The following is a 14314-nucleotide window of genomic DNA, read 5'->3' on the forward strand; positions in this document are numbered from 1 at the left end:
TGCAGGGTCCAACAGCACCCACTCCTCCCTGCTGAAATACACGGCCACCTCCTCAAAACTCACAGGCTCCTGCAAGCAAAAGAGCTCCTTGCTGTGAACAGACAAGGCCCAGGGAAGCAGCTCACAGCAGAGAGAAACTCCAGTCCCAGCCACTTCTCTATCGCCAGCACACACATATGCTGCTTGAGGGCACCTCCCACTCCCCCTGCATTCACATCCCTCAACCCTTGGCCTCTCCTGCCTGCTTTTCCCAGCACCTACCTGAGATGGATGTTCTGGGGCCATTGCTGCTCTCTTGCAGGCTGGGATGATCACGGGTGGAAGGCAGAAGTTGAACTGGTGCCTGCAAGGACAAGGGAAATGTCAGCAGAGCTGTGACTGAATGCAGCAGTCCCTGTCCCAACCCTGCCCACCCTAGACCATCTGCACAGCACTGCCTGGAGGATGGTCCACCACAACTTGCACAGGAAGGCATTGAGCAACAGCACTCATAGTACTCTGGCTGAAAGACAGTAACCATCACAGAGGTGTCTCAAACTTGGGGGGAACAAGAGAGGGGAGCAGAAAAAACTGACAGCTGCTGTGGGCTGACTTACCATGGGACTAAAGTCAAATCATGACAAGGAGACAGTCATCTTACCCCAGTACAAAGAGCAAGTCGAGATCACACCTTAGCAGAGATCCTTCTCCCCCTTTTGTCCAGACACCTTGCACATACAGATCTGCTGTAAGAAGCTCAAGCTTAGTTTGGAGCTTTGTGATCTTCTCTAAGGTTATATCTTAGACTGTGCTCAAATGATTCTTTACACACAAAGCCGGAAAGAAGTCTGGGACTAGAAGTGGATCCAGGTCCACCAAGGCTCCTTATTTCTCTGGGTTCAGGAGTTGAGACAGAAATGGGGACCACTCTGAGCCTCATGAGTCAATGGGAGGGTTTCCTGTCATTGTGTGTGTAATCCAATCTTGTAAAGACACTGTTAAAGCACTACAGAATATGCGTTGTATATCAATAAGTATAATCTTGCTTCTCTATCGCTTTGGATCACATTTTATTTGGATCCATCTGTGACAAACTGGCAAAGTCACAGGGGGCCACACAAGGATGAAAGGAGAGGGGTGTTACCTGCAAAATGCCAGGTTTAAGCTGCATATGAAGGAAAGGAGAACAGAAATAGACAGGAACAGGGAAAAGAAGCTAAATTTTCAATCAAATCACTGAAAGTGGAATAATTGATCTTGGCTAAATAAAATAAATAAATAAGAAAGCATAAGCCCTGCACTTTCCCAGAGTAAGATCGTGTTACCTTCCATCTGATTGTAGCATTCCAGAAAGGATGTAAGAGTCAAGGGAAATATTTCAGCTCCTGAATTATCAGGATAAGAACAAAAAGAAAAACAACTTCCCAGTCCCCCTGTCTACTTCCTGAAGAATAGTAAGGCCTGAAGTCAGAACAAATTGTGCCCAGAAGGCATCAGCCCCACCAGTCCCAGGAAACATGTGATCTGCAAATGAATAACGCCAGCCTGTCTGCGTACATTAATTCTAACTTCTCTTTAGGATTTCTGGCAAAGTCTTTGTCACAAATACCACAGCACAAATGTCAGTGCCAACCCAGTTCGGATCTGGGAAGCTGAGCATACAGTTCAGGCAGCAAAGAGTTGAGATTTCCAGCAGTAATGGAACAAATCACTGTGTGCCAAACTGCCAGAGACACTGTCTGGCTCCCGGGTGAGAAACATATTTCAGAAGCTCACTCTGAACTTACAAATTGTCAGGAAAATTTGTTCCCACCCCCTGGAGAAACAGGAGGCTGCAGAGCATGGACTTGGTGCATCTGCTGTGCTCTCTGAAACAAAAAAGACTGAAGTTCAGCAACATTACATTTCTGCTACTGAGACAGGAATGGGTCAAACTAAATCTTTAGAACTGAGGAAAAGGGTGGAAAGGGACGGACCTTGAGCAAGAACAATAAGGAGGGCACTGATAGTGAGCAGCACCCTGACAGACTGCTGCACTGGAACGAGCTGATCCATCACACCCTGAGCTCCATCCCTGCACCACTCATCAATGCTCTCATCACAGCCATCGAGAGCCGGTGCAGCCCAAAAGCTCGGAGGCTGCTGGGCCTGCAAGAGCACAACAACATCCAGGAGCAGTATGGCCCTGGAGAGCCCAGCGCAGCCCAGGAGCAGAAGAAGGAGTAGGAGCAGGAGCAGGAGCAGGAGCTGGAGCAGGAGTAGGAGCAGGAGGATGTCCCCTCAGTCCCATCTGGTCCCACCACCTTTCCACCCTCCAGCAGCTCTGCAGGTCCCAACGTGGAGGAGCACCTGGGCACATCCAGTGGGGCCCTGGGCGAGGATGCCTCTGAGCTCCCTGCCACACCCAGCACCAGAGAGCGGGAGCGGCCCAGCGAGGAGCCGGGTCTCCAGGCGGCAGGCCCCTCAGAGCAGGGCCGCAGTCCTGGCCCCTCCGCTCGCGGCTGGGGTGGGAAGCACTCGGCCGGCAGGCCCCAGCGCTCTAAGAAGAGGAGGGCTGGCAGTGCTCAGTGCGCTTCTCTGCCCTGCAAGGGGCGGTCCCCCGGCTGACACGCATGTCCAATAAAAGATCAAAACGCAGAAGCACGGCTTATTTCTAGCACCTGTCCTCCGAGACAGTTCACCCTACACGCACATGCCCTACACGTGCTGGCACTATAGATCAGCACCACTGTACTGGGAGGGGAGATCCATGCTGCCTTGAGCCAGATCCCAGTGGCCACACATGCGCATTGCGGCCCAGCCAATTGGAGCTGGTGGCAGCACTGCCCTCCTTGGGGAGGATGATGTAGCAGTGGAAAGCTTGTGGGTGAGAATTATGGGGCAGGCTAGTGTGAGGGACACTGTTGTGGGGGTGTGACGGAGACCAGCTCACAAGGATGCCTGATGAACAGACGGGCTGCTGCTCTGCTGGCATGTAGCGAAGTTTATTAGGTTACCACGGATATTTATATCATGTTAGATGCTTAGTTACATGAAGCAAATCCTTTGTTCTAAGTTAATTACATCTGTTAGTTACACAATCATTGTGGTTTTTTACTGATCACCAAACTCATTATTTTGTTCATGTATTCATGTGGTAGATCTTTATACTTTGCACCTGTTCTTTGTCACAGAATGTTCAGAGTTGTACAAACCTACCCAAGATAACTTCATATACCTCTCCCTTTCAGGAGATGTTATCTGTAATCTTTATGCAACCCTTTCAGGCTAACTTGATAGGTCTGTATGCTCTCCTCAGGGGAGTATTATTGGCCTCTTGATCAGGAGGAGGAAGTTGATGAGGCTTTCTACAAGCAGCTGGAAGTAGCCTCACAATCTCAGGTGCTGGTTCTTATGGGGGACTACAGTTCTCCAGATATTTGTTGAGAAAGAAGCATGGCCAGGCTCACGCGCTTCAGATGGTTCCTGCAATGTGTTGAAGATAACTTCCTTACACAGGTGGTGGAGGAGCCAAAAAGGAGTGCGGTGTTCCTGGACCTTGTTCTTCCTAATAAGGATGGGCTTGTTAGGGAAGTGAAGGTTAGGGACAGATTTTGGGATGTAGTGATCACGAGATGGTGGAATTCAAGACACTGAGTGGAAGAAGCAAACCAAAAAGTAGGGTTGCTACCCTGGACTCCAGGAGAGCTGACTTCGGTCTCTTCTGGGACCTTCTTGGAGCTAACCCGTGGGCTAGTGCATGGGATTGTTGAGAAGTGGTGTGAGCAATCTTGGATATAAAGGTTGCTATTGTTCGAAAATTAGGACGTGAACAGAACATTAACTGTGTAAATCAGCAGAAAGGAATTTACCAGAAAGAAGGAGAAGATGCATGCTTCAGCTAGAGTAGCAACTAGATGAAACAACTGGAACAAACATAACAGGTGCATGATTGTATACTGTGATCAAATCAGATGCTGTCGTTATCCACGTGCTCAAAACACACAGTTATTATTAATAGGATATATGAACTGCGCAGGCTATTTTTAGTGAATGCTGTAATCTAGAATGGTAACAATATAAGCTGCTATTATAAATAAACAGAGGATCACCAACAACTGCATCAGTGGAGTGATAACCCGCTTGCTGTCTGCCACAATTGGCGCCCGAACAGGAACAGACGTGTTCGTTGCACAGTCTGTGGGCACCAAAGGCGTGTTCGTTGCATGCTATGGACTTGTTTGTTGCAGTCCAGAAAGTCCAAAACCTCTGTGAAGAACTGGGACCCGGCAGATCAGCGAGGGTGGAGGTGGGCATGTTCATTGCAGTCCGGAAAGACTTGTTCCTGGCAGCCTGGAAACCGAGTGTCGGCCGACTTGAGCCTCCGTAGGTAAGCAGCTGTTATGGAAATGGATGCTGCTATCAGCCTCCTATCAACTATCTACTCTAAGAGAGGGCAGGAGGTGCCTGCAAAATCTTTGCAAGCCTTAGTCCAGTGGGCACAAGAGCACAAAAAGTGCATTCAAACACCATTACTATTTAACCCTGAAGAATGGCGTGAAGTAGCTGGGTGGGCATGTGGGTGCAGCACACTATAGAGATGTACTTGGCTAGTGGAGGACATGATTATGTGAGGATAGGCTAAGGCCTAAGGCCTACGGGCCGTGGTGCCCGTGATACAGACTCTGGTCAGTCACGGTCCTTGACAAAGAAAAGGGAGATGCATAAGCAGAAAAAGAGGTGTACTAGCAGATGAGCAAAAAGTTACAATTTAAGGAGGGGTAAGAAACTGCCTGCTGCCAACAAATCAGAGAAGAAACTTAGGTGCATGATTGCCTCACACTAACCTCTTACTGACCAATCGATTATGGAGGCGTTACATGTGATTCACACCTGCAACCAATCAGGAGTATGCTACGTATTCTTTAAGAGTTGTATTTTTTCCAATAAACTGTCACTGCTACCACTTCCATAAAGTGGCAGAGTCCGTTCTTTTTCTGCTGACAACACTCAGCTGCCCAGTGGCATCGCTGGGGCCGACTGTTGATGTTCTGGGCCTGACGTGGTACCCAGGAGCGGCTTCACTCCTGGGCCAGCTATATCCTCCTGGACGGCTCCTGTGGCATCTTCAGGGCTGGCTCTGGGACTCTGCAACCTGACATTGCAGAGGGGAGCAGCTTTCAGTCTGGGCCCACTGTCCCTGTCTGGAACGGAGGTTGCATCCAACTGCCAGGAAGGGCCTCGAGGACTCTGACATCACCTGGCTGGCCAAGTTCAGGGCAGTGTTACAGCAGGTCCCACGCTGTCTTTGGGGCTCATTAAAGGTATTCTCATTCTGGGGTAAATATGTGGAGACTCTCCTATGGTCTGTCACACGCTGATACAGCAGAGCTGATCCCAGCTCTGAGAATGCCAGCACTCACTAACATCGCAGTGCCCATGCCTCTCTTGAAGTGATGCATATGCACCATTGTCATCTCACGTTGGTATCCTGACAGAGAAGGGAGGGAACGTCATGAGCACTACTGCACCAGGACTAAAACTAATCCATGGCATCCCTCCTCCTCCACCCAATCCCCAGTTCCAGCTTCCAATGATGCTGAGGCCTGGTTTAATCCAGCAAAGGGCCAGGCCTGCCAGGGCGGTCAGAACCTGGGCAGGCACAGCTCTTGTGTCCTCACATCTTTGGAACTGGCTGAAAGACACCAAACTGACTACTATGCGTATTTCCAGGATGGGGATTCCCAGGGCTTCTACCAGGATGCAGGCCCGGTGGAACCAGGTGTGTTGGCAGCAAATGGGCACACCATGGTGCCGTAGGAGATGCTGTCCCCCACGGGGTCCATACACATGATGCACCTGGTGTCCTGTGCTGGCACTGCTTCCACTGCCTGCTGCGGGCGGTGCTCCCAGCAGAAGGACCTGCAGGAAGGTGGGAGGGATGGGCAAGGTGAGAAGTGCTGCGAGGAGGGCAGAGGAACACCAAGGATCCCCAGGCTCTGGCTCTGGCTCTGTCAGGCTGCTGGGAGGTGTCATGGTGCCTTCCTCGCTTCTTTGGCTGGTGCTGACAGCAGGGGTTGGAGGCTCACAGATGAGGCCTGGCAGCCCTTACCTGTACTGGTGAATGTACTGGGTGACACATTCACCCTACGAGGCACAGGGGAGATGGAAGCTGTGGTCACATCCTCTTTCTGTGCATGTGATGAGGACCCCCGTCACTGGGCCCCTCACTCTGCCCTGGCTCCACCGCCCTCCTGCTTGGGTGCCTCACCCCCTGTGAGGGGTGATGATGTCACAAATGGTGGCAGGGAGTGGCCATTGTGACAGGCAGGGTTGGGAGCAGATAAAAGGCTGCGGGCTCAGGCCAAGCTCAGTGTGAGCTGAGGAGGTGCACTGATGACAGGAGGAAAGGGCTGCCTGAGGCTGCCCAGGGAGGAGGGGATTCCATTGCTCTGAGGACTGAGCTGTAATCTCAACCTTGTACCACTTCTCCTGTAGGCTTGGCACAGGAGTGTGCAGAGGAGAAAGCCCAGCACTGCTGGGACAGGGAACTCTGCAAGTACTCACCGTTGACATACACCATGTCCAAGGGGTCACAGGAAGCCGCCGGCTCGAGGGAGCAGGGTCAGAGAAATGTATCCCTACATGCATCTTCCCATCATTGGGCAGATTGCTGCTGGGGGTCTGCCTGCAGTGGAGAGGGGAGGAAGGGGCCGGCAAGGGCTCCTTGGCCAGAGGGGCTGCGGTTGGGCTATGGCTGCTTGCCGACCCTGTTGGGCCTGCAGTGTCCCTTCATCTCCACAGCCTCGGGCCCTGCCCTTCACATGGCCGGCACACAACAGCCCCTCGAACAGCCCTCAGAGGCAGATGGCCCGAGGGGCAAGGCACTCACTCACTGCTGTTGCTCTCTCCCTCCAGCATGCAAGCTGTGTGGCCAGGTGGATGAGAACTCAGACATCCTTGGGCAAAAATACGAGATAAATGGGTGCTACTTCCACACTTATTGTGCGGTGAGTTCCCTTGCAGCTCCTACCATCTTCCTCCAACCAATGGTTCCATTCTTCCTGCTCTTACAACATCATGTTATTACCCTTTGTGCAGATATTTGCCAGTGGCCTCTGTCAACAACGAGATGAGAGGACTTTCATGTTTTCCCAAGAAGACATCATACGCACAGTTGAGCAGGCAGAGCAGACGGTGAGGACCTGAGTGGAACAGGCAGATTTGTGGCTGGAGAGGACTGGTGATCTTAACCTGCTCCTAAGAAAGCAATCCCAGCATTTCCAACAAGCTCCAGGACAAAGTCCCCTCCTTGCAGATGATGACTGTTCACCGGGCAGCTCTGCAGAGCGTGACCCAGCCATGCCTGCAGTCTGGGCTCTGCCCAGTTGTGGGGGGTCAGATGCACAGGCCCTGAGCTTGTTGCTTATGGGACCTGCTCTATTCTTTCCAGCACTGCATTGTCTGTGGCAAACTGGGGGCCTCCATCACATGCGCAGAAACAGGATGCGACCGCAGCTTCCATCTCCCCTGTGCCTTGCAGGGTGAATGTGTCACTCAGTACATTCACCAATACTGGTAAGGGCTGCCACGCCTCACCTGTGAGCCTCCAACCCCTGCTGTCAGCACCAGCCAAAGAAGCGAGGAAGGCACCATGACACCTCCCAGCAGCCTGACAGAGCCAGAGCCAGAGCCTGGGGCTCCTTGGTGTTCCTCTGCCCTCCCTTCAGCACTTCTCACCTTGCCCATCCCTCTCACCTTCCCGCAGGTCTTTCTGCTGGGAGCACTGCCCACAGCAGCCAGTGGAGGCAATGCCACCGCAGGACACCAGGTGCATCATGTGCATGGACCCCGTGGGGGACAGCATCTCCTACAGCACCATGGTGTGCCCATGCTGCCAAAGTGCCTGGTTCCACCGGGCCTGCATCCAGGTAGGAGGCCTCCCCTTGCCTGTTGGGCACGGCAGGAGCTTAGCAGCACCAGATCCTGCTCATGCTCATGCTTCTTGTGTTTCTGCTGCAGGAACAGGCCCTGTGTGCTGGGATTTTGTGCTTCCGGTGTCCCATTTGTGGAGACAGGGGCATCTTTTGCCTACTCATGATCATCCTGGGAATACGCGTACCAGTCAGGTTGGTGTCTTTCAGCCATTTCCCAAGATGTGAGGACACAAGAGCTGTGCTTGCCCAGGTTCTGACAGCCCCTGCAGGCCTGGCCCTTTGCTGACATTAAACCAGGCCTCAGCATCATTGGAAGCTGGAACTGGGGATTGGGTGGAGGAGGAGGGATGCCATGGATTAGTTTTCGTCCTGGTGCAGTAGTGCTCATGACGTTCCCTCCTTTCTCTGACAGGATACCAACGTGGGAGGAGAATGATGCATATGTATCACTTCAAGAGAGGCACAGGTGCTGCGATGCCAGCGCGTGCTGTTACCCACAAGGCAGGGAGCAGGCAGAGAGAGCGGGGTGAGTTACCTCAGCAGCCCTCTAGGGCTCTGCGTGGGATCGCAGCCTCAGCGTGGGGTTGGGGAGCACAGACTGAGCAGCAGAGGTGTGCTGGGCTCTCACTGGCTAAGGTGACTTAGTCCTCATGTCCACAAGCCGTTTGTTTCCCCAGGCCCTGGGAGCTGCTGCTCTGCAGCTCCTGCGCTGCACAGGGCACCCATCGGCACTGCTCCGACTTGAGTGAGAGTGCCTCCACCTGGGAGTGCAATGTCTGTGCTGGAGAGGGCACCGGTAAGAGGCAAAGAACCATGTGCTGCATGCTCAGGGCGGTCTTGCTCACGTCCCTTTACCCTGGAGACCTTGGAGCCAATCCCACCCCCAGGCAGGGTTCAATCCTGCTCACCTTCCTGCCTCCTTTACAGACTCCAGCACTACCAGCCAACGGGGACTGGGGCCATCCCAAGGCTCCCCAGCACTGGAGAGTAGTACTTCCAGCACCTCCAGCCAGGAAACATCGAGGCCAGATGGTTCTCGTGTGCCTGAGAGCAGCGGCCTGTCCAGACAGCGTGGGACAGACCATGGGAGAATCTCCCCACGTTTACCTCAGAATGAGAATAGCTTTAATGAGCTCCGAGGACAACGTGGGAGCTGCCATAACTCTGCCCCGGACTTGGACAGCTGGGAGGTGTCAGAGGCCACGAGGCCCTCCCCGGCACATGGCTACAACCTCCGACCCAGACGGGGAGGGCGGTCCCGGACACGAAGCCGCTCTCCGCTGCAGTGCCAGGTCCCAGATACCCCAAGCTGGCCCCGAACACACCGTGGGAGCAGGCAAACACCAACTCCAAGTGCAGAGAGCTGCACTCACAGCAACAGCCAACGGGAAGCACCGGGGCCCTCGAGGGGTTCCACAGTGGCTGATGGAGCCCAGTGTGCGCAGACAGGGAGGGCCCAGACTCGGAGCTGCTCCGCTCTCCGACGTCGTCGTGATGCAGAGTCCCAGAGCCAGCCTTGTTTATGCCATGGGAGTTGGTCCAGGAGGACAGAGCCAGCCCAGGAGCGAAGCCGCTCCCGGGTACCACGTCGGGCCCGGAACAGCAACAGCCGGTCCCGACGCCACATAAGCAGCAGTTGATGACATCTTCGGGGTGCTTCCAGTAGCATATGGGCCAGGACCTGGTTGGACCATTGAACCTGACGACCTTTCTAGTTTTTTCTAACCTTAATGACTCAGCAAATCTAAATGTACTTTAGAGGATGTCTGAGGAGCAGATAAAAGGCTGTGGGGCTCAGACCAAGCTCACTGTGAGCCGGTGAAGTGAGCGGAGGGCAGGAGGAAGGGGCTGCCTGAGGCTGCCCAGGAAGGAGGGGTTCCCAACATACGGGGACCTGAGCTGTAAGGTCACCCTTGTCCCATTTGTCCCTTAAGATTGTGTGGAGTATAAAGTCCAATACTGCTGGAACAAGGACTCTGAGAGTACTTGCCGTCAACGTGCACCGTGTCCGCAGGGATGCAGGAGGCCACCAGCTGGAGGGAGCGGGCTGAGAGCAACGTATCCCTACATGCAGTACCTGCTGCCGGGCAGAGGGCTTCTGGGGGTCTGCCTGCGCTGGAGAGAGGAGGAAGGGGAAGGTAAGGGCTCCCTTGCTGCTGTGGGCAGGGCCTCTCTGCTCCTTGGCCAAGTGGGGTCACGGTTGGGCTGTGGCTGCTGTCTGGTACCGCTGGGCCTGCAGTGCCCCTTCCCCTCCACGTCTGCATGTGGAAATCAATGGATTCCATGACAACTCCACGAGAATCGTATTGAGAAGATCCTTTACTCTGAACAACCACTGGATATAGAGTCAGTTCCCGGCACAACCAACTTTGGATTGGGCCACGTCAGCCAAGTGGCTACTTCTGATTCATTGCTTTGCTCTTCCTTGTTCCTTCTCATTCGTCCTACTCCTTTTCACCTTTCCAGACTCTGTGGTCCCATCTGCTGTATCGATGAATGTCTCCTGGCCTTCATCTGACCCCAACTGTCACATCTTCTATTATAGTCCTATATATAGTCTTATTCTAATCTATTATACATTACATTTCTGCTACTGAGACAGGAATGGGTCAAACTAAAAGTTAAGAATTGAGTAAAAGGGTGGAAAGGGACGGACCTTGAGCAAGAACAATAAGGAGGGCACTGATAATGAGCAGCACCCTGACAGACTGCTGCACTGGAAAGAACTGATACCACAAAACCCAGGAGAAGCTGGAGCAGCATCTCCAACTGCAGCAAGGAGAAAAGTGCACAGCGACGAAGACCTACGGCCTTCATCTTCAGGACCCCCACCCATGACCACCTGGAGGCACAGCACATGCCCATCCCAAGGAATTCAAGGCAGGACTTATGGAAGCGACTTCTTGGAGTTCATTGTGACAATCCATTCCAGTTCTCCGAAATGTAACGACTATGAATGCTTTATGCTCTTAAATTTGCAGTCACTTCTCCCTTCAGCGTGAAAGTCAGGTGGGGCTATCCCCCTTGCACCCGCTGTGTGAGCACAGTGCTGAATAACCTTACCTGCCTTATCACCTAACTCTGGGTTATAGAGTTTGTTTCCACAAGTCCCTACGGCACGAGGTGGAAGATCTGAAATTCAAGCGTGCTCCATTTACAACGTGCTTGGGGCCCTCTGCTGTGTGCTAAAGGCATCTGAAGCTGCCGGGACAGCCGGAACAAAACCCTTGGGACACTTTCGCACAGCAGACCCCCCCAGTCCCATAATTCAGGAGCTGACACAAGCCTAAAATCGAGTTAGCGATCAGCCAAGCGCTAAGCGCATTAAATAAAATGCTGAAAGGGCCGCTAGAGGCAAACGTTGCCCACTGGGTCCCCAAAGGGCACAAAGAGGGAAGTAGCAATTCCCCGCTTATTAGAGGCTTTTCACTCAGTCCCACAAAAGAAGGCACCGGGAAGTTTAAAGCTTACAGGAATCCACGCGTGCAGAGCTGCGCAGCAAGGTCCTCTCGTGCGGTCCAGAAGGAGAAATGCAGTCCCAGCTGCGCTGTATCACAGAGATGCAACCGGGCAGCAGAGCACGCTGACCTCCTGTGCTCACTTCCTCCCTGTCCCAGCTCCGAGCCCTTCCTGTGCCCCTCTCTGTCCAACCCGGGCTGCAACACGCCTGCAAAGTGTACCTCGTGTCCTTGCAGCACACCTGGCCCAGCAAAGCTGCCATGCTGTGCTGCACATGGAGCCCGGACCGGGGTCCCACCCGGTGCTGCTGGCAGCGTGTGCTCCTCTGCACGATCCTCTAAGGTCACCTACCTTGGGTGCACAGCAGGCTGCTCCCAGCTCTGTTGCAGGCAACCGGGCTCCTTTGAGTCACGCAGAGCACAGGATGCCGAGTGCCCTCAGCCCGGAGCTGGCCACAGGATCTCGGCCCATGCCAGCTTCCAGCCAGGCTCTCGCTGCTTCAGCACAGGCTCAGGTGCCACAGCGAGCACGCCCCGAGCCGGCTGCCAGGCCTCGGGCAGTTTCACAGCTCATTCTCAGCTCACATCAGCTCCTGGGGGACAGGAGGATGTAAGTGTTGGGGGCTGTTTTTTGTTTCGCTAAAGAAGCATCTCTCTCTGTAGTGTCTCTTTACTTCCTTTGCTGGGGATATTTGTTGTTTGTCCTTCCATTTCCTTAACTCCTCTCAGCCATGAGCATGTCTCAGCAAGAGGCAATCGCCGGCTGCCCTGCTCTCGAGGACAGCATCTCCCTTCAACTGGGTGAGTTGAACTGGGTGAACTGATGTTCGCTGGTGTTTATCTACAGACTGTAAGGCCACCCAGAAGGAACCGCCCTCAGCATAATTGGGAACGACCTTTTTCTCTTCTTCACATTTTCAGTGGGGAAAAAGTGTGGTCAGGGTCTCACATTCTGCTTTGCAATTTACAAACCCTACACATCTTTCTGCAGGGCTTGTTCCTCTGAACTTTGACGTGATCACTGCCACATCCTTTTGCTTTGTGGTGGTAACCCAGCTGTACATGTGACCTCCTCACATTAAAGCTCTCTGGAAAGCATGGTTTGTTATCGCATTTAAAGTGGCAGTGTCACAGGGTGGGGTTAACACATCCTCTTCTGACACAGCCCTTGACAAGAAGAACATAACAAAACAAGCAAGCATACAAACAAAACCCACCCTAGTCGTCTTTGCAACACTGCTTAACGGATCCTTCCAAAAGTTCTCACTTTGGTCCCACTCAGGGCTAAGTAAAGCTTCATTATGATGCCTCAGCTTAACATCAGTGGGAACCTGTTTGCTATGCCCGCCTTAAAGGTTGGAGACTTCCAGAAAAAATGACTCTTAGCTTTAATCCCACGACCACCAGTCAGTATCAACCCCTCCTTTTTTATCATTACAAACTACCTTTGATCGTACACACACCTCTCCTGGCTACAGAAGACCCCATTCTAAAATTGAATTTTTCCCTCTAATTCCTCCAGTCAATCTCGATCAATTAATAACTTTGTGTTAGAAATGCTCTAAATCAAGGACTTGGGGTTAGGCAAAGATCTCAGTGATAGCAGCAATTCTATTCGTTATTACAAGAATAGGCGCACACCTTCTACTGACAAGGGAGAAATTTTGCAACTCATCAGTGAAATCCATTCATTTTATACCCTGGGTCTGACGCAGGCAAACCTGTCCTGGCACTCTGGCTGAGCATCTCAGGCTCACCATTGTCCGACACGACGGCTACATTATATTTCCATACAATGTCTGTTACCAATCCCACCCCATAGTCGGGTATGTTCTGTACTTTTTATAGTGGTAGGAGGACAGTACCTTCCATAGTTGTTCACCAGTCCATCCTGAGCCAGGCTTTCCCCTGCCCTATCTAGTTTCCTTTCCCTAGTGCCCATGCCAATTTTACATAGGTCAGAATGCCCCAGTCTGAAGTTTACTCTCTTTGGAAACTTACCCATGCTACATACAGAAATACTGGAAATTTCCACTGCAAAAACACAATCTACTTCTCACAGTTGGTGCTCCTGCTAAATAGGAAAAACACTGATGTCTACCATCAATTGTGTGTCAGTCTTCTGACTAGCCCTGGAGGCTTTCAATGCTAACACTGGGATAGGGGGTTTCCTAGATCTCAGCAGATAGGGTCGTTGTCACTTCCAGTGCATTATTCCACGCCTCCTCCCTGTTTTACAACAGGGCTTTGCAGCATCTCTCCCTCCGCTCTTTCTCTCTCTGAGCGCTCTGAGAGCCACCCAGGAACAGGGGTGAAAATAGGTTGGGGAGGGCAGGGGATGACTCGCTGGTTTCTTGTTCCACATCTGTCTGGGCTGGTGCAAACTGCACCCAATCACAACAATCTAAACACACTTTAATCTAAATACACCTTATGCTGGACAATTGTCCCTTCTCACAGTGCTAGGTACTTGAATCTGCCAGCTCCCTCAAGGAACAGATGAACACTGAATTCCTCCAGGGTGATATAGGTTGGTTTGCTTAGGAATAGGGATTAGTGCATTACTTTAAGAACCAATATACTGGTTTAACAAAAGAAATCCACGAGTGATTGTTCTAAAACTTTCCATTTCAGCTTTATTGGATAAACAGTCTTGTAATCCCCAATATCTTTGCACCAGGGACATAATAGAACTCTTCTCTTTTTGCCCTCAGTGATTTTGCCTCACGAGAAGCATTGGAGTCACAATAGAATACTTTTATCCTTTTCCTCCAAAGGTGCAAGGACATTTTCTTTACCTGAGATCCTGTCTCCTAAAATGATCTCAGAATTTTTTCAGACACCCCCTCCTTCAGCTCCTCCTGTCCCCTGGGAGCAGATATCAGCTGAGAATGAGCTGTGAAACTGCCGAAGGTCTGGCAGTTAGCTTGGGGCATGCTGCCGTCTTTTTTATGCCATTCT

General features: G+C 52.2%; 3 protein-coding genes across 4 annotated transcripts in view; 2 read left to right on the forward strand and 1 right to left on the reverse strand.

Annotated features, from left to right (window-relative positions):
- The window catches only part of LOC136054544 (zinc finger protein 707-like), a 130411-nt gene extending 118633 nt beyond the window's left edge, over positions 1 to 11778 (reverse strand). The window contains exons 1-2 of one of the 2 annotated variants that reach the window (XM_065745834.1): positions 11706 to 11778; positions 262 to 343 (exon numbers count right to left, since the gene is read on the reverse strand). In XM_065745834.1, the coding sequence (XP_065601906.1) occupies positions 262 to 285 (24 nt within the window). In that variant the 5' untranslated portion in view covers positions 286 to 343; positions 11706 to 11778. Of the gene's footprint in view, positions 1 to 261; positions 422 to 11705 lie in introns of those variants that run through there. The other variant, XR_010622748.1, reaches the window with a different exon arrangement.
- The window catches only part of LOC136054532 (zinc finger protein 22-like), a 198112-nt gene that overhangs the window by 69025 nt on the left and 114773 nt on the right, over positions 1 to 14314 (forward strand). The window lies entirely within an intron of this gene.
- LOC136054527 (PHD finger protein 7-like) lies at positions 7039 to 10413 on the forward strand. The gene is given in 9 exon segments (XM_065745820.1): positions 7039 to 7155; positions 7412 to 7536; positions 7727 to 7909; positions 7911 to 8087; positions 8308 to 8421; positions 8573 to 8691; positions 8823 to 8966; positions 9910 to 10033; positions 10362 to 10413. Coding segments are annotated over 9 exon segments (1155 nt in total).

The sequence above is a fragment of the Cyrtonyx montezumae genome, unplaced genomic scaffold (genome assembly GCF_038088225.1).
Source record: "Cyrtonyx montezumae isolate F1298 unplaced genomic scaffold, pur_monq_1.0 scaffold_38, whole genome shotgun sequence".
NCBI classification, from domain to species: domain Eukaryota; kingdom Metazoa; phylum Chordata; class Aves; order Galliformes; family Odontophoridae; genus Cyrtonyx; species Cyrtonyx montezumae.